The sequence below is a fragment of the Diceros bicornis genome, chromosome 7 (assembly GCF_020826845.1).
Source record: "Diceros bicornis minor isolate mBicDic1 chromosome 7, mDicBic1.mat.cur, whole genome shotgun sequence".
Classification (NCBI taxonomy): domain Eukaryota; kingdom Metazoa; phylum Chordata; class Mammalia; order Perissodactyla; family Rhinocerotidae; genus Diceros; species Diceros bicornis.
The window spans coordinates 7,006,371-7,030,567 of NC_080746.1; the positions used below are offsets into that span (position 1 = coordinate 7,006,371).

At 35.1% G+C, this 24,197-nt stretch overlaps 1 protein-coding gene across 3 annotated transcripts in view; it reads left to right on the forward strand.

Annotated features, from left to right (window-relative positions):
* Positions 1-24,197, forward strand: part of ARHGAP32 (Rho GTPase activating protein 32) — a 321,714-nt gene that overhangs the window by 258,176 nt on the left and 39,341 nt on the right. For all 3 annotated transcript variants that reach the window (XM_058544821.1, XM_058544819.1, XM_058544820.1), the window contains one exon: positions 21,497-21,646. In XM_058544821.1, coding sequence (XP_058400804.1) covers positions 21,497-21,646 — 150 coding nt within the window. The remainder of the gene's footprint in view (positions 1-21,496; positions 21,647-24,197) is intronic.

The following is a 24,197-nucleotide window of genomic DNA, read 5'->3' on the forward strand; positions in this document are numbered from 1 at the left end:
ATTTATGTGTATCTACTGTATTATGTCATTTAAATTCAAGAGTGTCATAAATTAGATCTATTTAGTTTAGGTAGATACTTATTTAATATACTGCTTGTTGGTATAAATCTATATGCTGATGCCTCACAGTATACCACTGAAACAAATGAACTACAGTTGTTTTCATGGGATTGTGGTAGAGGAGGAAGCCTCTTTGGATGGTCATTCGAATAGAGTTTGCCTCATAAATTTTTGTCTTCTTTTTTGATGATAGCTGAATTATTGTGGTTAGCAGACTCAGAAGTAGCTGAGGCTTTCATTTTGGGGGAAGACTTAGTAATTAGATGTAATACTAATGAAATCCTTATATTAATTTAAGATGTAGTTTATAAGGTAACAAATTAGCCTGAATTTGTAGCATAATTTTGAAATAAAAAAATTCTTTGTAGTGTTCTTTTAGGAAGCTGGTTCTCTGGTAGCTTGCTTTTTTTTGTTGTTTTACTTGCAGTTTTGCCTAATGTTAGGTTTTTTCCTTTATTTTAATTTATTTGCTTCTGGGTTATTTCTGTTTTCTTTCTTTGAGTTTCCAGCACTTTGCTCTGCTGTAACTATATATCTTTACATGTCACTGTAGTATGAAGTGACCAGACGTTCTATATCAAGTAAAATAGGCCCAGGTTTTTACTTATCCTGTGTGGAATATTTATTGAATATTCTTCCCATTGAAAATATATTTACTTGTATTCTGGAGGCTAATACTTTAAGAATCAGATAGTAAAATCAGTACCCTAGAAGGCATTGATATAAGATTTGAAGGAATACCAAAATGCTAGAATGCCTAGGGAGGTTTTCTGTCCAAATACATTGCAAGGGATAGATCAAGGCAATATTTTCTCACTCTGCATCAGGGAAAAACAGAAAATTTGTAATACCACATACTTGTAGTGTGCTTTAGAGTTTATGAATATTTGTATTTCCATTATTTAAATTGGAATTTGGATCTCGATACAACCCTGTGAGGTATCAGGGGTAGGGAATGTCATTCTATCCCCCCACCACACCCCTTTTTTAACAAATGGAGCAACTGAGACTCAAAAAGATTAAACAACTTGCCTGAGGTTTCATAACTAGGACTTACTGAAATCTTCTGACATCTAATAGTGGTCACAGCCAACACTCACGTGGTCATTACCGTGTGCCAGGCAGTGTACCAAGTACTTGATATAGATTAACTCATTTGTGATTAATTAACTCAGAACCCAGAATTCTTCCCACCATAGAACATTGAATAAATTTTATTGTTCTCTCTCTCAAAACAAATGTTTATTTAATATCTTTTGCTTTTATTACAATAGGAGTAAATAAAAATGTTTGGATTTCCACAAGGCCTATGTGAACAGAACAGAAATGAGGGCAAAAGATGGATTACACGGAGGGTGAAGAGAAATGCTTTTAGGAACCTACTTAATTTGCTAATTGTGTTTCAGCTGTCATCTTCTCTAACGCCTCTCTAATTAATGCAAAAAGTATCTTTCAGTCTTTCCTCATTGTGTATAAAATGTAACTCCAGACTCTGTTTCACTGTGGCGTTTCCATCACCCTCCTTTTCCATTCTCCTGGTCTTGCTCCCTGTGCACTCGACTGGGCTCTTCTTCTCTGTTCTCTGAACTTCTCATGTGGTTTCATAGCTTTCTCTCTGCTCCTCCTGTTCCTACAGTCTGAGATGCCCTCCTCTCTATTTTGTCCAGTGGAACCTCCTTGTATTTCAGGACTCAGGCCATAATCTGCTTTGTTCGTGAAAGCTTTCCTGAGCCACCTCTCCTAACCCCATCTTTTCTTTACCCCTATTCAAATCTAATAGCAGCTGTTTCACTTGCTCACGTAAATCACAGTCTCTTCACAAGTGACTAGTATGCATCACGCGTCTTTATCTCCCCCACAGGATGTATGTACAGTGAATGCCCAATTAATGCCTGTTGAATTGCTCTATCCTAATATTTACTACTAAAATAAATTTTCAGAATACAACTTTTGTTTTGTAATCACTGACTTCAGAAAACTGCGGTGATTTCTCTCTGTGCCAGAATTATATGTGCCAAAATCTTTAGCCTAGAATTTAAGGTGCTCCATAAATACTGGAACTAACTTATCTTCATAACCTTTTTTTCCTTTTTCTTATCCATGTTCAGCGTCAGTGACATGTTTCCTTGCTCTCCTCTCACTGTACTTTGGTTTTCCCCACTTCCCTTGCCTATGATCTTTTTCCTGCCTGAAAAGACTTACTGTGTCCTTCACACAGGCTCCTTAGGCCATTGCTTCTCAATGTGCATTGAATGTGCATTCAGTTGGCCTGATAATGTTAAAAACTGCAGATCATGATTGAGTAGGTCTAGGGTGGGGCCTGAGCATCTGCATTTCTAATAAACTCCCAGATAAGTCCATGATACTGGTCCTAAGACTGTGAATGACACAGGACTACACATTTCAGCCTACAGTAGCTTTTGTTTGTGTCACTCATTTGGAAGTAGCATATGGCAATGAGTTATCTTATTTTGAATTTAATACTTCACTTTTTGTGTGTCCCAACCTAGATTGTTTTGCTTGTGGGCAGATATTCTATTTTATACTAATTTGCATCCTTTATATATAGTGTTTGCTCCAAAACAGTTGATTAATAATTATAAACATGAACAATTTCCACTATAGTTATCAAAAATGTTTCCTAAACTCCCATATGCCCTTTAGCCAGCACTAGGAGTAGACCCCTAATCAGTCTTCTCCTTGCCCTAAGTAAAGCAACTTTTCCGTTTTTGGTCATTTTCTGTATTCATTGATCAGAAATTAATTGAGTGCATATTAAGTACTAGTGCTAAAACAGTGAACACAACAGACAGAAATATTATTTTGCTGTTTGTATTCAAGTGTGATGAGATGGAGAGAAAAAAGTAAACAAACGTAAAATATATAGTATGATAAGTGCTATTGAGACAAAGAAGCCTCGAAGGGAGGTACAGGTGTTAGGAAGTGCTGGGATGTGTTTCATATTGGGTTATAATTTCAAAAGAGGGTAGAGTGGTCAGGGAAGGGCTTATCAGAAGGTTTCTTTTGAGCAAACACCTGAAGGAGTTGAGGAGGGGAAATGGGCACATCCCTGGGGGAAGAACTTTCCAGAGAGTGAACTGCAAGTGTAAGGAGCTGAGCTGGATGTGTGTCTAGCTTGTGAAAGGATCAGCAGGATGGCCAGTTTGACTAGAGCAATGAGTGAAGACATGAGATGAGGTCTAGAGGTGGAAGGGGATCAGATTCTCTGTGAGGCCTGGGCACTGTACGGATTTTGGCTTTCATTTAAAATTAGTGGGAAGGCATTAGAAGGTTTCTAGCGGAGTTGTTGTTTGATCTGACTTACCTTGTTAAAAGGGACACTTTGGTTGCTGTGTTGAGGATAGGAGAGGACGTGGTGGAAGAAGAGAGACTGGCAGTGGCTGTTGGAATGGGCCTGGCAGGAGATGATGGTGGCTTAGACCAGGATGCTTGTTGTAAAAGTGGTGAGAAGTGATCTGAGTCTGGATATATTTTTGGCCATGAAGCTGGCGGAATTCGCAAACATTCTGTGAAGGGTTTGAAAGATTCAGGTAATTGTTATAATAGAATGACTGGAATGTAGCCATTGCTTTTCCAGTTTCCTCTTGCCCCTGCTGCCCATACAGATACATCTTAGTCCTTCACAGAATAGCCTCCAAACGTTTTGTTAAACACAAGAGAAAAATGACCTCTCCTGTGCCATAAGCAGTCATTAGAAGACAAAGCAGAATGCCTTTCTGTCAGCCATATTTTTTTAACTTTTTATTTTGAAATAATTATAGTCTCTTAGTCTAATCTCAGTTGCGACTATTCCTGTCTGTGCTTATATGTTGGTAATATGAGGGGCTTATGAGTTGTACTCACTATCCCCCAAATGGCTTTTCTACAGCGTGGACTTCTGCTCCTTCTTCTTTCTCTATTCCTTCTTTCTCTTTCCTTTGTCCTCCCTTGCTGTCTTTAGTACTAACCAAGGAAAGGGTGGGACGAGGGGTGTTTTTAGTTTAAATTTAAAAAAGATGGGGCGGGCCTGGTGGTGTAGTGGTTAAGTTTGCGAGCTCCGCTTTGGTAGCCCAGGGTTCGCAGGTTTGGATCCTGCGAACTACACCACTCATCAAGCTGTGCTGTGGCAGCAACATGCAAAATGGAGGAAGATGGGCACAGATGTGCAAAAAGAGGAAGATTGGCAACGGATGTTAGCTCATGGCCAATCTTCCTCACAAAATAAAATAAATAAGTAAATAAAAATAAAAAAAAGAAAAGTAGCTTTGCCTTCTTCACTATGAATAAACTTTAAGAGCCTTGTTTCCTTTTTTTTTTATAATTTTATTTGTTTATTTTTTCCTCCAAAGCCCAGTAGATAGTTGTGTGTCATAGTTGCACATCCTTCTAGTTGCTGTATGTGGGACATGGCCTCAGCATGGCCGGAGAAGCGGTGCGTCGGCGCGCGCCCGGGATCCGAACCCGAGCCGCCAGCAGCGGAGCGTGCACACTTAACGCTAAGCCACCGGGCCAGCCCTAAGAGCCTCGTTTCCTATTCAACAAAATCCAAAAATTCACAGCTGTTCCACTGGTAAAAATTAACATGTTGTGTTCCTGCCACATATTGGAATTCTCTGTGGTCTTTCATATTTTGAAATCACATCAGTTCATTGTTTTTCTTATTGTGGCTTACCATTTATCAACAATTTTATATTCAGAGCTATGTTCAGAGAGTAAGGAAAGAATAAAGTTAATCAATAGCAGAATAGTTATTTGTGGTGCATGGTAAATACTCCCTTGGTATCTTGAGTCTGACAATTCCTACTTGTGTGATCTTGACAACTGCTTAACCCCTCTGCCTTGGTTTCCTTATCTCTAAGATGGGATAATATTAGAATCAACTTCATAGGATTATAGTGAAGAATATCTGTAAAGTACTTAGAATCATGTCTGGCACATAGTAACATTTAAATGTTTTCCAATTCATTTATTTCTTCAAATAATTCTAATTGGATTAACACAGTGCAGTACTGTTATTTAGTATAAATATTGAACCTCTTCAATATTTGTATAAGTAGAGTTCATATTTAACACTTGGGCAGCATATGAAGGAGGAGGTCATACACGGGGAAATTTGTTTAATTCTGGATTTTCAATTCTGAAAAAATTGTTTTAAATTTTTTCCGCTCATAGATGCTCACTAGATTATTGTCTCAGAATTTTTCACATAGAGGTAGCATAAATTGGTACTTCTTTATTTTTACATGTTAGTAGAATAACAATCACAGCTGAATATCAGCAAAGATATTAAAAGGTGTGTTTTCTTAGCCTGTTGCTCCTAGTTTAATGATTCAGCCTTTACTGGCAGTACTTCCTGCTTGATCAATTACTTATTTTATTTGTGTCTTAAGTATCATCATTTTCATTGGATACACTGTCTCGGATCTAGATAGCAAATATAAACAACTGAATAGTAACTTTTTAAAAGATTAAAGACATAATTAAATATTAATTTCATACTGGTGTTTTGTAAGCAGGAAATGTTCACCTGTGTGAAGTTGATGGGTGGAGCTATGCTAGTGAAGCCTGTTCTGCAAGTGTGGGTTTGGGCTGGGGCGTGTCTGTGGTGTTGCAGAGCAGGACTGCTGAGAGAGAAGGATTAGCTCCTGAAGGCGAGAGCTCTCAGAGCTCCTGTGCACACACGCAAGCTGGCTCGGCTTGATTTAGGGACCAAAACCCGGCCATGAAAACTCAGGCTGAAAGAGGGGCCTGAAAATAGCCGGAACCTAAGAGTGCTGCAGAGGTTTGACTTGGAGTTATCCTGTGGTGGATGAGGTCTGAGCCCGTGGGACTGATTCATTCTGTACGCTTTTGTATGGAACGCAGAGCTGTTGTATCCTGTCGAAGCTACTGCTAAATATAGTCATTTGGAATAATTTTAAGTATTGATCCTAAAAGCAGTGCCAAGCAAGAGGTAAGGAAATCTCAATCAATTATTCAAATGTCTGACTCCAACAACATTCATAATGTTTCACTGAGACTATTTTTACATTATATTTAGGCACGTGTTTCCTTGGTTGCTTTTAGGTGAATGGTTAATTATTTAATTATCCAGAACTTGAATAGTTGAGCTTTAATATTTGTCATATTTGTAGAGAGATGATCATTTTTTGAAGTAGATTGTACCATGTAGGTATTAATTTGTAGTCATTTTCAGGAAATACCTATTTTTCTATTTCAAATCAGCTTATTTCTTAATGTTTTCTAGACCTTAGATTAAAGTACAGAAGTTTTCATGATTAAAAGAACATACCTTTCTTTCATAAGCAGCCAGTACATATCATATTTTTAAAATTTTGTCCTGGTTGGTTAATAATATTTCAATTATTGGCTAATGGAAAATAGGCAGCACTGATTTACTAAAAAGAATTTGGTAGACTATATCAAGAGGCTGTTTAAATTAGTATAAGGAAGTAATCTTTCTGCCCTTTTACCTTCAAGTATTGTGTGTTGTTTTCCTCATTAGTAAGAATAACCATCTCTATCCATAAAATATTTGTATTAACTCTTTTTCCTCTTGCAGCGATTTTTTTTACCACTAGGGTATATTTATAAGGTGCTTCTTTAAGACCTTGGTGATAAATATTTTTCATTAAGGTAACAGGGGACCAGAATTTTCTCTGAAATACAGATCAGCCTTGTTAAGAAATTGAATGTTTTTCTTTTCAGGAATGTTCTCCCACTGTTTGAATGATATCAGTATTTTAATTTTCAAAACCATTATAAATGGAGAATTTCAGAATTTAGAGCTCTTTTTCATTGTCAACTTTTTAGAAAGCACCTGTTGCTCATATGGTAATGGTTTGAGACCACAACTTCTCTTTTTTAAAGTATTGTGTAGTACTATATGGTATTCAGTAGAAGAGAGCAGAAATCTGAAGTTTCTTAGGGTAAGTTTACATTTAAGACAGTTATAGGAGGAAGAACTAGAAAGTGATCCTATACTTGTGTGCACCTTTCCTGAGTGATCTCAGCCCTGAATTTAGGAGGTGCAAACAGATTCAGTTAAACCTAGTTTGGAAGGCTGCCTCAGGTTCTAGCTAGCCCTGCACCGTGGATGATTCTAAAAGTTTCAGACGAAAGGTAAAGAGAAATTACAGTAGTAAAAATAACTCCTGTTTATTGACACTAACTGAGTTAAGTGCTTGGCATATGTAATTTCATGTAAGCATCATAGTAATCCTGAATGATAGGTCATTCTCCTTGTGCATTTGAGGGAATTGAGACCTAAATAGGTAATTTGCTCAAGATCTTAGAAACAGAGAAGTGATTAGAGAAACTTCAAGTTCAAACCCTCAGGTCTATCTGACTCCAAAGCCCATGTTCTTAGTCCCCATGCTAAAGGTCAGGTCTTCTGTAGGGCAGGCTTCTAAGACTTTTGCCTTTAACTAAGGGTCCTCATTATCAGTTCTGTGCTCTCCAAATTTAGAACCTTTCCCCTCTAGCTCCTGCAAAAAAAGAAAAAGAAAACAAAACCAACCCACAAAAACTACCTATAACACCTATATCAGTGTTCCACACCGAACTTCATAGCTTAATAAAGTGCAAAGGATTATATGATATCAAAGTGAATATGATTACATTTTTAAACTAATCAAAAAAGAAAAAATAATGTCAAGAAAAGAGTTGTTACACTGTTAAGATTAAGATTCTAACTTTTCAGATTTCTAGAACTTCATGTAGTATTTTTGATAGTCCTCTTGCCTTTGATGTTACTGAATCCCTAAGACTATGTAGTTATAATACTTTAATTTTTATGAGAGAATATATAAATAAATGTCCTCCCGAAATAGTACTGGTTTTTAAGCTTCATATCAAATAGCACTAGTTCATCCTGGAAAAGTAGAGCCCATATCATTTTAAAATCCTTAGCAGAGATGCTTTTATAGCCCGTATATTATATCCCATCCCAGTGTTAGAATACTTTACTGTCAGGAATCAAAATCCACCTCATGTTTCCTCCTACTCTCCTCTGCTAAAATGCAAATCTTTTTATTCTGTATTTAGAAATGAAATTAGTCACAATCTTTTATATAATAACTGAGATGGTACAGTCATGAAGTTACAAAAATTTTTTTACTTTGTTTTTGTACAGAATTGAGGGCCCAATCACATTTATTGCTTTAATTTGTAATTTAAATTTTTAAATAAAAATCAGTATCAGTTTTAGCAATAAATTTGTATAGCTTGTTTCTATCATCTTAAAATCACATAAGCTAAATTTGAACCTTCTTTGATATTTATTACTGAAATTTGTAGCTCCTGGAAGAGTAAATGTATAATGTAAATAATAAATGTCTTATTTTAACCTGATGACCATTTTCCCAAGGGAGCTATGATTTTTAAAGATCTAACACATCAGGGGCCGGCCCCGTGGCTTAGCGTTTGAGTGCTCGTGCTCCACTACTGGTGGCCCGGGTTCGGATCCTGGGCGTGCACCTACGCACTGCTTGTCCGGCCATGCTGAGGCCGCGTCCCACACAGCAACTAGAAGGGTGTGCAACTATGACATACAACTATCTACTGGGGCTTTGGGAAGAAAAAGGGGGAAAAAAAAGAGGAGGATTGGCGATAAATGTTAGCTCAGGGCTGGTCTTCCTCACCAAAAAAAAAAAAAAAAAAAAAAAAGATCTAACACATCATGCCCTTCTATGTTGCAACTGTTTATGTCTCCTCTAGGAAGAGCAGGGACATAATGTTGCTTTGGTTTCATTCTTAACCCCAAAAAAGAGATACATTTTTAGTCAAATAGCCAAATATTTCAGTTAACCACAGGCATGCCATTCCACATAAGAGTTGTGCTGGATATTCTGAAGAACCAGTTTGTGGCCTGTTTTCTACTTCTCTTTTCCCGAGGGAGTTGTTCTTATCTCTTTTGTGTCTGAAAAATTCTTCTCTAAAATTTACTACAGATTTATTTTCTAGATCCCTAGTGTCATCTATTTGCATTTCAGTCAGTAATCCCCTTTGAGATGCCTCCTCTTCTCTCGCGTAAGTAAATGGAAGCCTGTTTGACTTCTATAACTGTTTGTAGTTTTCCAGTTTTTCAGTCAAGAGCCATTCCTGTCAGTGCTATTTTTAATTTAGCATTGCATGTACATAACATTTCTCAAATACCTGGTTTCCTTCCTTTGAAGTTGGAATGTACAAATATTAAAACTGTTACAGCCGTCCACATTCCAGAACATCATCCCTGGGCTGGTCCCAGATATTTTCTCTGTGGTAGTCCCTTGCACCTGTTATACACACAGTCTGAGAACTGTGTTTTTTTCTTACTTCCAAAATTGCTTATGATATATTGATCAAAAATGATTCTGTTTCTTGTTCCACAATAGCTTCAACGGTATATTAAGATTTAATACTCAAATTTATCCAAAGATTTTCTTAGACATCTGCTTTGGAGGGAAAGGGGAATGAGATCCAAAGCTGAAACTGCTATATTCCTGCTTTAAAAATTAGAAGTAAACTTAGTAGTTCCTAGAGAGACAGTAAGGATTTTGCATTTTGAGTATCAACCTGGTAGAATATAAATTTTCATAAGTTCAGAACCTGTATTTATCTTTTTTTCTCTTACTACAGTGAATTCCTGAAACCTGGCTCAAAAATTAATCTTTCCAAAGTAAATGGCATTTTCTAGTAAAAACAATATTATAAATGGCCGTTGTACTGTTCACCAAAGACTTGCTAGCAAATAAATCAAAGAAACAAACAATAGTATATCATATGGCATGAGCAACAACTGTGAATGTCTTTAACAATTAAAGATAGTACAATTAGGCATCAAGTCTTAGAAATATTTATAAGCATGTTGTATTAATTAGTTATATAAGTACCCCTTATTACTAGTCTAAATTTTCATCGAGAAAAATAAAATGATTAATTTCATTAAAATTCATTTACCTTAAAAAGTGCTAAACCTAATACACTGTACTTAATACAGTAATTTTAACAGTGATCCATCTTAAATTTTTATACCAGCCTTTTCCAAGATGATTTAGAAAGCCTAATTTATTTTTTTTAACACAGCTTTCCAGTGAAGTTTTATATGATGTCCTTTTTTTCCTCCTGATAAATTTTTCTAAAACAAAGACATTTTCCACAGACTTCAGAGCTCTCTATGCTTGTTTGACTCTATATTTTCTCAGAGTATTTCATAATTTCTCAGGTGTTTTCGCTGAAATCTAGAATTCGTAAATGGCATGGTTAAACTTCTCATTTTTCGTAATATTAAACTGAGATCTAAGCTGGTTAATTGCCTTGTCTAAAATCTTAGAGCAAGTTATTGGCAGAAACAGGACTAAAACCATGTCTCCACAGTCGTGGTCCAGTCCATTTTCACTTGCTCATGCCTGGTCAGTACTAAGCGTGATTGGATGGATGACCTTTATCAGACTGTTTTATTATTGGAAAGCCATACAAGCTTTCAATTTGATTCAAGTATGCATTTGTAAATCTTCAAATAGAATTGCTGACATTTTATGTTTACTGAATATTTTTACTACATTCAAAAACTATATATTTAGATATTATAGGGTAGCACCAAATAAACTAAAGACAAAGAATTGAAATGTGAGTATTAGGTCTTTAGAGATGGATATATAGAAGAGAGGAAGGTATAAAGTGTCATTATTCTAACTCTTTTACATGTAAAAGTCATTACAGAATGTAATGAGAAATTAATTAGATTTTATTTAATGTACCTGTTCTTCTGACATAAACTTTTAAGGAGAAAATTCTAGTGATCAGATGCTGGCTTATATTTTGAGTTTAAGTCATGTAGAGGGTGATGCTGACACAGACTGAGTTTCAGTTGCTAACACGTGTAAAGCCCTGGCACATGTCAGCACTCAGTAATGCTAGCTGTGCTCTCCTTATTGTTAGGAGAGTACTGTGGTTTCTAGATTTTCCTTCATCACTTTTTGTTGGATAACTGGTTTAGGATTCAATTTTTCTTTTTCTTCCTAATGCCTTTGTAGGATTGGGAACGGGCCAGTGGGCAGAGCCAGAGGGAGGGAAGATCTAACACAAGATCAACCAGAAGATTTACAGAGATAAAAATAGAGTCAGTACAGAATTTCTTGGGGATGTCCTTATTCCTTCAAATAAAAACTTCGAGTTTGGTTTGCAAGAGACTTCTTTACTCTGATTTGGAGGGTGTTTTTTGTAAGACCAAAAAGCATATTATCAAAAAGAGCTTCCTTTATATTATTATTCAACCTAAAGCTGTATTTATATTAAAGCTCTTTTATATTATGAAAAAGGAAAAGTTACAAGAGGTTTTATATCTGAGTTGCTGGAAAAAGTGTTTTTAGTTCAGTTGTTTAATATTTGAGTCACGTATTAGAATCTTGCTCAACTACCTAGAAATTTTTCTTTAAGAGATTCTAGAGGTATTGCTCTCATGAATTTCTGAGTCCACTTATTTTCAAATAAAAGCTTTATTGGTTTAGTTTAAACTAATTTAATTGATATACTCAAAGCTAGAATCTTAAATAAGAATTATATCACATTTTCCCATGTGTGCTGACTAAACTTGTTCAAAAGCTTTCTTTCTCAGTTGCCGAAGGATCCTTTCAGGACGTATGACAATGCTCGCTAAAAATAAGTTAATTTTTGCATCTCCTGCCAATACACCTCTTAATAAATTTGAAAATACTAAGTAATACAGTTCACTTCAGCTATTTACTTAAGACTATAAATGTAAATATATGTCATATTTCTTTGCTGCTATTTTAGGCATTAGTAACCTATTATAGTTTTTCTGTTTTTAGAATTCTTTGTCTACATTTGCAGTCTATAGAGTTCTTTTATGTTTGTGTTCCTTTACTGAAAGTCACTTCTAATATGTTTACAGTATTCCTATGTTTATTACAGTTTCTAAGAGGGAACTTTGCCATGGCTTAATACTTTATTTTTTTTAAAATTACCACTTGCCCAAGTCTCTTGCACTCATTTACATCCTTGCAAAGGATAGAGGGGAAGTAGGAGTAAAGTGGACTCATCATATAAGTATAAAAGCAAGACTTTTAAAAGTGGGTATAAATTTAGTTTGCCACCTTCAAAGCTTAAAAATTAAACAAGACAAACTAAATGACCATCTTAATAGATGCAGAGAAATCATTTGATAAAGGTCAACGCTTGTTCATTTTATATATCTTAGCAATTAGGAATAGGGAATTTATTTAATCTATTTAAGGTTTCTACCCAAAAACCTCAAGAAAAGTTTATCCTTAATCGTGAGACATAAGTGACTATCTCTTTGAGTCAGGAACAAGGTAATCATTTATTGGAGGTTCAGTGGAATTAGATGAAATAAAAAGATTGTAAAGGAAGAAGCAAATCTGTATTCTTTGCATGCTTATTTAATACAATAATCCTATTAGGTAGATACTGTTTTTAACTTTTTCATAGAGGAGGACAATGAAGTACTTAGAGTTAGGTACTTTGTCTACACTCATACAGCCAGATGTCACAAAGGCACGATTGGAGCCCCACAGTCAGGGACACCATGCTAATTGCATTTCTGTACACTAGTGTTAATGATTAGAAAATAGTACCATTTTACAATAGCAGCAAAAATCATAAAGTTCCTAAGAATAACTAAAGTATGCAAGACTTTTATGGAAAAAGATTAGAAAAAATTATTGAAGGACCTAAAAGAATCTTTAATAAGTGGTGAGATATGCTGTGTTCATGGACAGGAATGCTCAATATCATAAAGAAGTCAGTTCTCCTCCAGAATAATCTATAATTCAGTGCAGCTTCAGTCGGATTCCCAAAAGTGTTTTTTCCTCCTGCAATTTGACAGGCTGATTCTAAAATTCATATGAAAGAGTAAAGGGCTGAAAATATAAAGGAAGTTTTGAAGAATAAGTGGAGGGACTCATCTTTCCAGACATTAAGACTAAAGTGCTAGAAATTAAGAAAGTGAGGTGTTGGTGGAGAGAGAGACTGATAGAATTGAGAGAACTCAGAAACAGACCCCTCACACTGTTAGAATCAGTCTTACAAACCAGTAGAGAAAGGATTATTCAGAGAAGGTGATGAAATAACAGATTATGCATAAAGAAAAAAATAAGATTGTGTCTCTACCTCACCCTAAATACACACAAAAGTTCCGAGTCAACTGAAAACCTGAAAAAGAGAAAAAGTTTTAGGAAAAAGAAGATTGAGAAGAAATAGGACAATAAATTTATGACTTAGGGTAAGGAAAGATATCTTCAAGCATGGAAACCATAGATAAAGACACTTAAAAATTTGTACAATAAAAGATGAGCCACAGACTGGGAAAAGATGTTTGTAACGTGTACTTGACAAAGGTTTTATTTCCGGATCATATGAAGCATTCTTGCCCATCTAAGAAAAGGACAGCTGATAGTAAAATGCGAAAAGAGTATGAACAGTTATTTCACTAAGAGGAACACTGAATGGCCAGTCAACATAGGACACAATCCCTAATTGGAAAATATGACCAAAAGAAATAGGCCTTGGGGTCATGACTGTCCTGGGAAATCAGAGCTAAGAAACCGATAGAAGTATTGGAGCCCAATGTAGGTGTACTTACTGTAAAACATTACTCAAAACTTTGATTATACAGAGAAGTTTAAGAGAATAATGTGACAAATATCCATGTACCCATCATCTAGTTTTTTCATATCTTAACATTTAGCCATATTATTTCCTTGGATTTATTTTCCCTTTTTTTTTTTTTTAAAGATTTCATTTATTTATTTTTTTCCCCCCAAAGCCCCAGTAGATAGTTGTATGTCATAGCTGCACATCCTTCTAGTTGCTGTATGTGGGACGCGGCCTCAGCATGGCCAGAGAAGCGGTGTGTCGGTGCGCGCCCGGGATCTGAACCCCGGGCCACCAGCAGCAGAGCGCGCGCACCCAACCGCTAAGCCACAGGGCCGGCCCCTATTTTCCGTTTTTTTAAATTAAAAAAATAAAGCAGGGGCAGGCCCGGTGGCGCAACTGGTTAAGTGCGCGTGCTCCGCTGCGGTGGCCCGGGGTTTGCTGGTTTGCATCCCGGGCCATGCTGTGGCGGCGTCCCATATAAAGTGGAGGAAGATGGGCACGGAGGTTAGCCCAGAGCCAGTCTTCCTCAGCAAAAAAAAGAGGAGGATTGGCAGATGTTAGCACAGGGCTGATCTCACAAAAATAAATAAAGCAGTACAGATATAGGTGAACCCCCCTGTGTATCTCCCCCAATCCTGTTCTCCTACAGAGAGAACCTTTATTCTGAATTTAGTGTTTATCATTTCCATGCATGTTTTTATACTTGAACTACAATGTGTATGTAGCCATAAAAAATATGTATTATCATTTTGCATGTTTTTTAAATTTATAGAAATGGAATGACACTGTATCAAACCTTCTTCAAAATTATATATTATGAGATTTATCTGTGACACTTCTGGATCAGTATATGCATTTTAACTACATTACAGTATTCCCTTCTAAGTATATACCACAACTTATATTTCCAAATTTTCCAAGTTTGTCCTGAAAACAGTCTCTAAAGACTTATATTAGTACAAACCTAAGGAAGCTTTAGGCCAGTAGCCTTTTAAATAGTAATCAGGTTAAAACCAAGCATAATACAGTAGGCTTTTTGTCTCAGCAATTTTTTTCTTTTCTTAAAATTCACTGTTTAGATATTCTTTTGAAGAGCAGAATTTTTTAGAACATTGTATTTAGAACAATTTTTTAGTCCATGTGTATAATAACTAAGAAAAAATCAGTTTGACGTTGCTTAGAGAAAAATCCTTTCTCCATATTTATTGATATGAATAGATATATTCTTATGTCTTAAATAAGAGCAAGTTTATGGTATTTCATATTAAAATTCAAATCTTTTCATATTTATTAACATAAAATATTTCAAAGTATGCAACAGAGACTTAGAATTTGGGAACTTGTAAGAGACCTTTAAATATCGTGTAGTTCAGTTGCCTATATTTCTGTTCCCCTCTGTTAAATTTCTACCAGATGGTCATCAAATCTGTGTTTAAAGACTTTGAGCGGGATATTGTGTACAATTGTGAAAAGCCATTTGACATGCTAAACGTTACACTCATACTTTATTATACCTTAGGTTTAATCGGGACAATCTCTTCAGGTACTAAGTATCCCACTTCTACCTTCTCATTTTGTCTGCTTGACTTTCTGAATTTATTACAGATCTTAATGCATAAAATCATCTTTCTTTACACCCTGAGAAATTAATCCAAGCCCAGACTTCTCTCAGATCAGTCTAGAAGATTTCTGAGAACCAATTTAGAGAACTCTGGATTAGGTGAAGTATTATGAGAAAGTAATAATTCTTTGGTTTTGCTGGAGAAATATTATACTTGTGTAACTAGAAACACTCAGTGCCCCACCTCTCCATGTCAAAGTTCACTATGCCTTACTGAACTGTATGTTTTTAGTGTATCCCTATAAACTGGTTATTAGTATCGTAAAGATTTACCTTGAAGATAGTAAGTTGTTTGTCATACTGCCAAAGCTTTTAACTACTGGAAAGACTGGTCTGGTTGGGTTTGTCTCAGGTTTGAAAAAAGATTGCAGATATAAAATCTATCATGGCTAATATGGAAGAAGTTAGCATTGTGGCACATGTTGCATTTTAACTCTAGAAGAGGGAATTTGAATATAGAGTGGTATGATTTGCTTTTGTCTAAGTATTGTTTTGTGTTTTATTTTTGATGTATTTTGTCTGTACCAATGCCACTGGTATCATTTTCATTTATTTAATCCAGCATTTTTGGTGGACCTTAACCCTAACACCCTTAACCACTGCATTTTAATATTCCTCCGTTGAAATGGATTTATAATCACTTAACTGTCTAAAACCAAACCCCGACTCTACCTTCCTCAGTAGAAATCTTCTGATGTAATTGACAGGATTCCATATTTCTATTCCTCAAAAGGTAGTTTTACTAACTAGTTTGCTAGTTTGTTATAATGAACAGGGTCGGGAGCAGTGTAAGTGTCCGAAATAAGTTCAACCGTTTTATTGTCTAAGAAATGGGAAAAAAATATAAAGTGAAGAAAAAATCAATATGAAGAGACAGTTATATTTAAGTGTTGTTAGATCTTCCAATTTGAATATAACTAAATTGAATGTTTTTATTAGTTTAAATTTCCAATGCAATGAAATTTGTCTATCTTGATAGATAATTGATTATTTAATTATGGGTGCCAGAGCTTTTCACCACAGCTATCTATACCACAGTGGATTAGAATGCCAATTGTAATAACTGCAATAACAGCAACACTAAAACTGTGTAGAAGATAGTTTAATCTTCCTTTGAAGACTGTGTGTCTTCATTTGAGCCTGTGTGTCTAAGCACCATTATGAATATTAGTCATTTCAATGTCTCAGATTGGAATATAGGTTGGCAGTGAGACCACACCCACCCCTCCTGCTCCCACTACAAGTTTAGATTTAAAGTTCCCAGTTTATTTTATACTGCTTTTTGGAAAAGTAACGGAAGCAAGGTGGCCATACAGAGTAGAAGTCAGGTTGCACATATATCAGCACTTTCCCAGAACCCTCAAATGCCAAATGGGGGTACAGAGTTGCTGATGACACTCTTCACTGGTCTTAATTTTGTGTTAGATTGCAGCCCTTACTTAATTGAATCTTATGTCATTATTTAGGAAAAATAAATGTGAACAGTCTTTAACAGGAAAAGATAGCCACGTTTCCTTCTTCTTGAGCCAAACTTAGCACACCAAAAACAGAGTCAAAGCTACCTAGTGTCCTGGAAAGTCCAGTTCTACAACCCCTCTGACTACTGTAATTTTATTATGTGTGAGAGTTTGGTTGGAGGATCATTATTATAAATCTGTTTTCATACAGTTATCATTGAATTGTGAACATATGTATTTTCTGGTTACTATATAATTAATTCCAATTAATAATTCCAGATATTATATTGCTAATTAATGTGAAAGAAATAAACCTATTTCTTTCTCTACTAGTGGGGAGCCCAGTTCAATATGGCAAACTACTCATGCAGTTTTTTAAATGTTCTAGCTCCATTTGTGCTGAAAATTGTTACTCTCTTCCTTCCTTCCTTTCTTCTGGGGAGTGTTACTGTGGACTCATGGATTTTTATTTATTGATGTTTTACAATAAGTTATCATTCTTTATGATGTTCGAATCTTTATGATGTCCCAAAGCTGGCCAGTGGGAGTCCATTCAACTCAGTCCTTTTGGCATCTCCTAATGGGTGTGTGGATGTTTCCCTTGCTTTCCGTCACAACAGAATTTCCCAGGCTCACCTTGTACTTTCCCTACTATCAACTGGCAAACAGGCATTTCTCCAAGGAGTCCTGGTTTATTATATTAGGGAATGATATTTAGAAACCCAGCTCTGAGACCAAAGGTCTTCATTGCAACTGGAATGTCATTGTTTCTAAGGTTTTTCAGTGGCTAGGGCTTAGGGAAAATGTATGTGTATTTTAAGTTTGAGTTCGTGTTCACATTTGCAACTCAAAGTTAACATTACAGGGGTTTTTTAACTTTGATTTTATTATTGTATCTCTTTTCTCTCACACTGAAAAATCTTGGTTCCTAATAACATTAGTATATTTATTTGTTTTGTCCCACGATATGTATAAAATTGTTTCAGAATTACATTACCAATATTGTTACCAATGATAAAGCAGTTGAATGAAGTTAAATATTACTTTATAGTTTTTTTGTCTCTAGAATATATCTCATAACCATGCACAGTCAGTTTACTGTTCACAAGTCATTTAAAATAATTTCTCTCTGTTGACAGTGTTAACAATTTGATAAATTATTAGTTACATTTTTTTCAGGTTATTTTCAATATTAGGATTTGCTTTTTTTTTTTTTTTTTTTTTTTTTTTTTGTGAGGAGATCAGCCCTGAGCTAACATCCGCCAATTCTCCTCTTTTTTTGCTGAGGAAGACGGCCCTGGGCTAACATCTGTGCCTATCTTCCTCCACTTTATATGGGACGCCGCCACAGCATGGCTTACCAAGCAGTGCGTCGGTGCGCGCCCGGGATACGAACCAGCAAACCCCGGGCCGCCGTAGCGGAGTGCGCGCACTTAACCGCTTGCGCCACTGGGCCAGCCCCAAGGATTTGCTTTTTTTTAACTGTGTTATGGCCTCTGGAACCTGGCCTTTGCATACCTCTTCAACCTCATTTCGTAGCACTGTCTTTCTTGCTCACTACACTCACCTCTTCTAACGCAACGCTTCCCTGAGCACCCTGTCCAAAGTACTTTCTCTCTCTCATCACTCTTGCTTCACTCTGTTCATTTTCTTACTAGCAGCTAAAAGCAATCTGAAGTTACCTTGTCTTCATTTAGGCAGTATCATATAGTGGGCAAGAGCTTGGGTTTTGAGTCAGATCACCTAATTTTGGATCCTGGTTATGTGCCCTTAGACATGTGACTTAGCACTCTGTGCCTGAGTTTCTTAGACATGTGACTTAGCACTCTGTGCCTGAGTTTCTTCATCTAAAAATGGGTAATAATAATAGTATTCTCCTTATAGGGTTCTGTGAGAAATGAATGGTTAATAAACACTTGTGCAGTTGCTGGTACTTACTAAAACATAAAAAAAAATGCTGGCTATATTGGCATTATCATTGTTCACTGTCTTTCTCCCCTCAGTGAGCTCTGTGACAGCAAGGAACTTCTCTCACTTGTTCCTCGCTGTGATCTCATAACTTAGAACAGTTCCTAAGATATAGTAGGTACTTACTTACATATTGCTGAACGAATAATACTTAAGATTCAATTCCCATTCCTTTGAAACATTCTTGGAAATCTGAGACTAAAAGAATGGTTTCTCATATAGATCAGGTACAGTTGTCAAATTCAACAGATATTTTCATCAAATTCGGCACAAAATATGAATGCCTACTGTTAACATGTATTTTGGAAGTTCTGGCTAGTTATTAAAATCTGAAACAGAAATAAGAAATTATCCCTATCGGAAAAAAGAATTATTATATTTGCTTTGACACAATTATATATCCATGAAATCCAAAAGGATCAACTAAAATCCTCCTGAAATTGTTGCGAGTTTAGTAAATGATCAGATTTAAGCGATTCATAAAGAAATCATTTTCTAGCATACCAGTAATTACCAGTTAAGACTACAATTGAAGAAAAGTATTATTTTACAAGAGCAGCAAAAAAAATGTAAAATACCTGGTAATATCCACAAGAAATATATGGAATGTGTCCTTTCATAAAGAAAATTAGAAAACTTTACTGAGAGATAGAAAAGGTCTACAAAAATGATGACATGCCCTGTTTCAAGATGGAAATATTGAATATTGTAGAAATTAAAATTCTTTCAGATATATAAATATGTTAATAAAATATATATAAATACATATATAAATATGTTAAATTATTGCAAACCAAACTCATTTGTATTTTTTAATAAATCTTGTCAAAATTATTTTAAAGTTTAAGTAGAAAATATTTGAAAATGCACAGAAATGGTTTGATGGCCTCTCTACCAAAGATTCATAACACAATCTGCTAGCAAATAGGGGAGGATAAAACTCATACAAGTCCAATAACTTGTAATATAGTAATATTATATTATGTGACATACTTCTGAAGTTACCCAAGTATGTGATAAATGTCTCATTAGCAGATAAGAGAGCATGTCATTTAGTTTTACATCAAGGAATCTCAGATACAAGAGAGTTTGTAATTTACCCAGAGTTTCAGAGCATGTCAGAGATAGCATCGCAATTATACTGACGATTCTAAGTAAATTTTCAATAATTGATATAGAAAAAATAAATTTCCCCTTAATCTGTGTGCATTCTAGGGTAACTACCTCGTCTCAGTTTGCCCAGGACTTTTCTGGTTTTAGCACTGAAAATCTCATATCCCAGAAACTTCTCAGTAATGGACAAAACAGTTACGGTTGATCACCTTCACACAGTTCATAGAAAAGATGCTTAGGTCTGTAAATAGTGTTTCCCATAAAATGAAAAGCAATGGATGGCAAATGTCTGATCTGGTCTGGAGTAACCCATTTAGTGGTCCATTTGGCCACAAATTACTCTCTGCACACAGAATTCCTGCTTCATCCGTTCCAGAGATTTAAGATTTGGGTTCACTCAAGAATCCACATATTAGAATTCAGTGAGACTCCCAGTAATCGTCTGCAAACTGAGTAGGAGGATTGAGGCCATGTGGCTTAGTCTTCTATCCTGCAACTAATCTCTAAGCTTAGGTTATTTGTTGTATGTTGACTTTTGGAGCAGTATTCCCTGTAGGCTGTACTTCTCAGCTAAAGTCATTGTTTTAGGGGTTTGTTTGCTTTCAGTTCTTTCACTGTTATCTTTCTAATATATCAATCAGTGGAAATATTTGACTATATATTAATTTACTTATCTCGTGCCTTGATCTACAAAGGATTTAAGGTGATATATTTAGTATACTACAGATGAATGTTAATAGACGATCTGATGCTTTTTTTATATGTGTGTTTTGTATTTATATAGCCATCAGTTTGATAAATATGTTCTATATCATAATCAGATTGTCCTCATTATAAAATGAGAAAGAGGGAGGTTTTTCTTTTTTCAGTCTTATTTTCCAGATTACAAATGCTTTGAAAATTTCTGACCACCAAGTAAAATACAGTTGTCCCTTGCTATCCACGGGGGATTGGTTCCGGGACCCTTGAGGATACTAAAATCCAAGGATGTTGTATTTGTATACAACCTATGCACATCCTCCCATATACTTTAAATCATCTCTAGATTACTTGTAATACCTAATAGAATGTAAATACTGCATAAATAGTTATTATACTGTATTGTTTAGGGAATAATGACAAGAAAAAAAGTCTGTACGTGTTCGATACAGATACAGCCATCATAGGCCTTTCGATCTGTGATTGTTTGAATCTGCAGATGCAGAAGCTGTGGAGAGCTGACTGTATTTTAGAAATTGACTTGAAATGCAAACCAAATTGACAGCATTTTAAGTCTTACTTATTATGATCTCCAAAGCAATATATTAGAGTAAGACTCAGGTCCCAGTCATAATCCTGTAGCGTCCTTTAGATATGCATTGGGAAGATCGTTAGTTTACCAACCTTGATTGGTAAACTACCAATTGGTCACAGATTACAATAGTTAAATTTGCTCACAGTCCCATCAAGTAAGGTCATAGGCTGGTGAGAAGAAAGTGCAAAATTATGATGTTTTTTATAAAGCAACTTCCTAAACTTCTGTTGAAAATTTCCTACAGAATATAAAGTGTACCTGTAATAGATTATTTTGCAATCAGCCTATTGAAATCTTTCTTTTCACACTATGTAAAATGTAAGCTCGACACAACTAAGGTGTTTTCTCTTTATTTTTATTTTTTAGTGTCTAAAAAGCACGGCAAGCTCATTACTTTCTTGCGCACATTCATGAAGTCTCGTCCAACAAAACAGAAGCTGAAACAACGGGGGATCTTGAAAGAGAGGGTGTTTGGTTGTGACCTGGGGGAGCACCTTCTGAATTCTGGTTTTGAAGGTAAAACTAAAATTTGTAAGCTCATAATTTCAGTTTCTGACCTCTCCATATTGATTTTCCTTTAATCAGTTATGAGGTAGATCAGGCAAGCAGTATCTGTTCTGTTTAGGGTCAGCAGCGTGTATTCAACTTTCTCAGGTACTCGTCTCAGTTCTGGGGACAGCTGAGAATAAAAACAGAGGGTGAGAATGCACTTTGCACCAGAGATGCTGAGGGTCTGTTTAGGAAGACTCGTCAGACAGTCACACAGAGGGTACAGTAGCACTGTTGGTTTGCATTATTTTTATGTCTGTCCAGATAGCTTCTTTAGCCAGTTTTCCCTTTCACATTTTACCCTAAAATATTTATTTAATTTCTCTTTTGAAAAACACAATCATAGTTTTGAGACTATACCAAGACCAACCTCCCACCTTTTATAGCTAAAAATTTAAATTCCTTTCTCTATAAATTAAATTCTGACTCAAGAGTTCAGTAGTTGCATGAGTAGATAGGAAGAAAGGAAAGACGGAACACTTTTCTCTACCATCTCCTTTAGAGATGCTAGAATATTAAGGAAGTATCTACCTATAATGTTAAGTACCAGAAATAGGTGATTTGTGAAATTCTGAATCTGATGGGAAATACCCATTGTACTTTTTAAGAAGACCACTAATGAAAACTAGTATAAATACCGTTAATAATATCGAGTTCAAATGAAGGCCTTACTCATTGCTTACAGAACAGCAATATACTTAAAATATGAATTCAATGCAAACTATACCATGTTTCTTGAGGGAAAAGACAAAATGTTATTTTAAACAGATGTTATTCCCAAACTAATATCAACTTAATGCACTTACTAAAAAACAAATAAATAAACAAAAACCCTGAGGATTATTTTTGCAACTAGTCAAAATGCACATGGAGAAATACGCCAATGAGACAGTCAAAGAGCATTGTGGTGGAAAAAATCAGTGATAAAATAGAAGACATCTAGCTTTACCAGATATTAAATCCATCTTCAAAACTAGAGTGTTGTTAATGTAGAGAATGAGATGTGAATGAAATAGCTTGGAATGTTCAGAAGTAGTCATTACTATCAATAAGAATCTATTATGATAAAGTATGGTTTTAAAACCAGGTCATGAGGAGGGGCTACTGATTAGATATATATTGAGATAATGAAATAGCAATTTTGAAAAAAATTCTCATTTTATTACACTGAAAATTCCAAGTGTATAGAAGAGTTAACTTTTTTAAACTTACATAAATGCTAATATGAAATGGTTTTGTTTGAGACCATGTATTATTCCTCTTTGAGACCAAAGAGGAATAATAGCTTTCTCAGATTAAAAAAACATTATAAAGGAATATGTAGCTTCAAATAAATAATTTCTGTATAATGAAAATAGCAAATGTAAGGGAAAAGTACCACAGACTGGGAAAATAATCTTTTTTTGGATATGATGAAATGCTGCTAATACAGTGTATGAGAATATCATTCAGATTTTTGAGAAAATAAGTCCCTGAGTAGAAGAATGGAGAAAAAATATACACATATAATTTTCACAAGGAGACAAATTGTAAACAAATTACAGAAAAGTGTTTATGCTCATTTGTAATCATGGAAATGTATCTCGAAGCAATTTTGAGATACCATTTTTACGTTGGTAAACATTATTAATATAACAAAGGTGTTTTTCTAAATTATGATATCTGGTGCCATTAAAAATAGCAGTGATTTTTGTGAAAAGGTAAAAATTATTGGTTTCAGGTAGCTCTGTGAGTTACTACCTTTTTGAAAAACATTTTGGCACTTCATAGCAAGGAGTTTGTGGTGTTCCTTTCATGTAGTAGTTCTCCTTAAGGATTTATCCTAAGGTTATATTTCAATAGAAACAAAAATGTTTATTGTAACATTGTGTATGAGAGCCAAAAAATTGAATACTCAACTTTTAGGGAAATTGTTGTATAGATTATGAACCTATTGAAAATTGTAAATTTGAGTGCGGTGTAGAAATTTGAAAAATGTTATAAACAGTAAGATATACCTTTTTGAAAGTATGGATACTTAAGTGATATGTAAAATGAATATAATTATAGTAGAGTACTAGATGTACAGAATATCTTTGTGATTTTCTTTCTTAGTGGTCTTGCTTTTTCAATTAAAAAAAGAAAAAATATTGAAGAGTATTAGAAATTAATTTAATAGTCTTGAAAGAGAAAACTCTGCTAAAGGCCTATCCAGAGCATAAAGTCTATATTCAAATGATTAGAAAAAGAAAAAATAGTTACTTGTGACAGAGTGTAATTGTAATTTGAAAAACTTTAAGAGTCAGAAACCTTGAAGACTGAGGTCAGATACATTACAGTTAGCATAGTAAAATAATTTTCTGGTTGATTAGGGATGGTGAAAAAGGAAGAATAAATATTCATACAAAGGATATTTATTTGAATATTCAAATGAAGACTGTATAAACAGGAAAAAGGAAACCTTTGAAGTTTTGTTGACCTTAAACAAATAGCCAGTTATTTCTCCAGCAAAAATGGAATTATTTGGGATCAGCAAAGA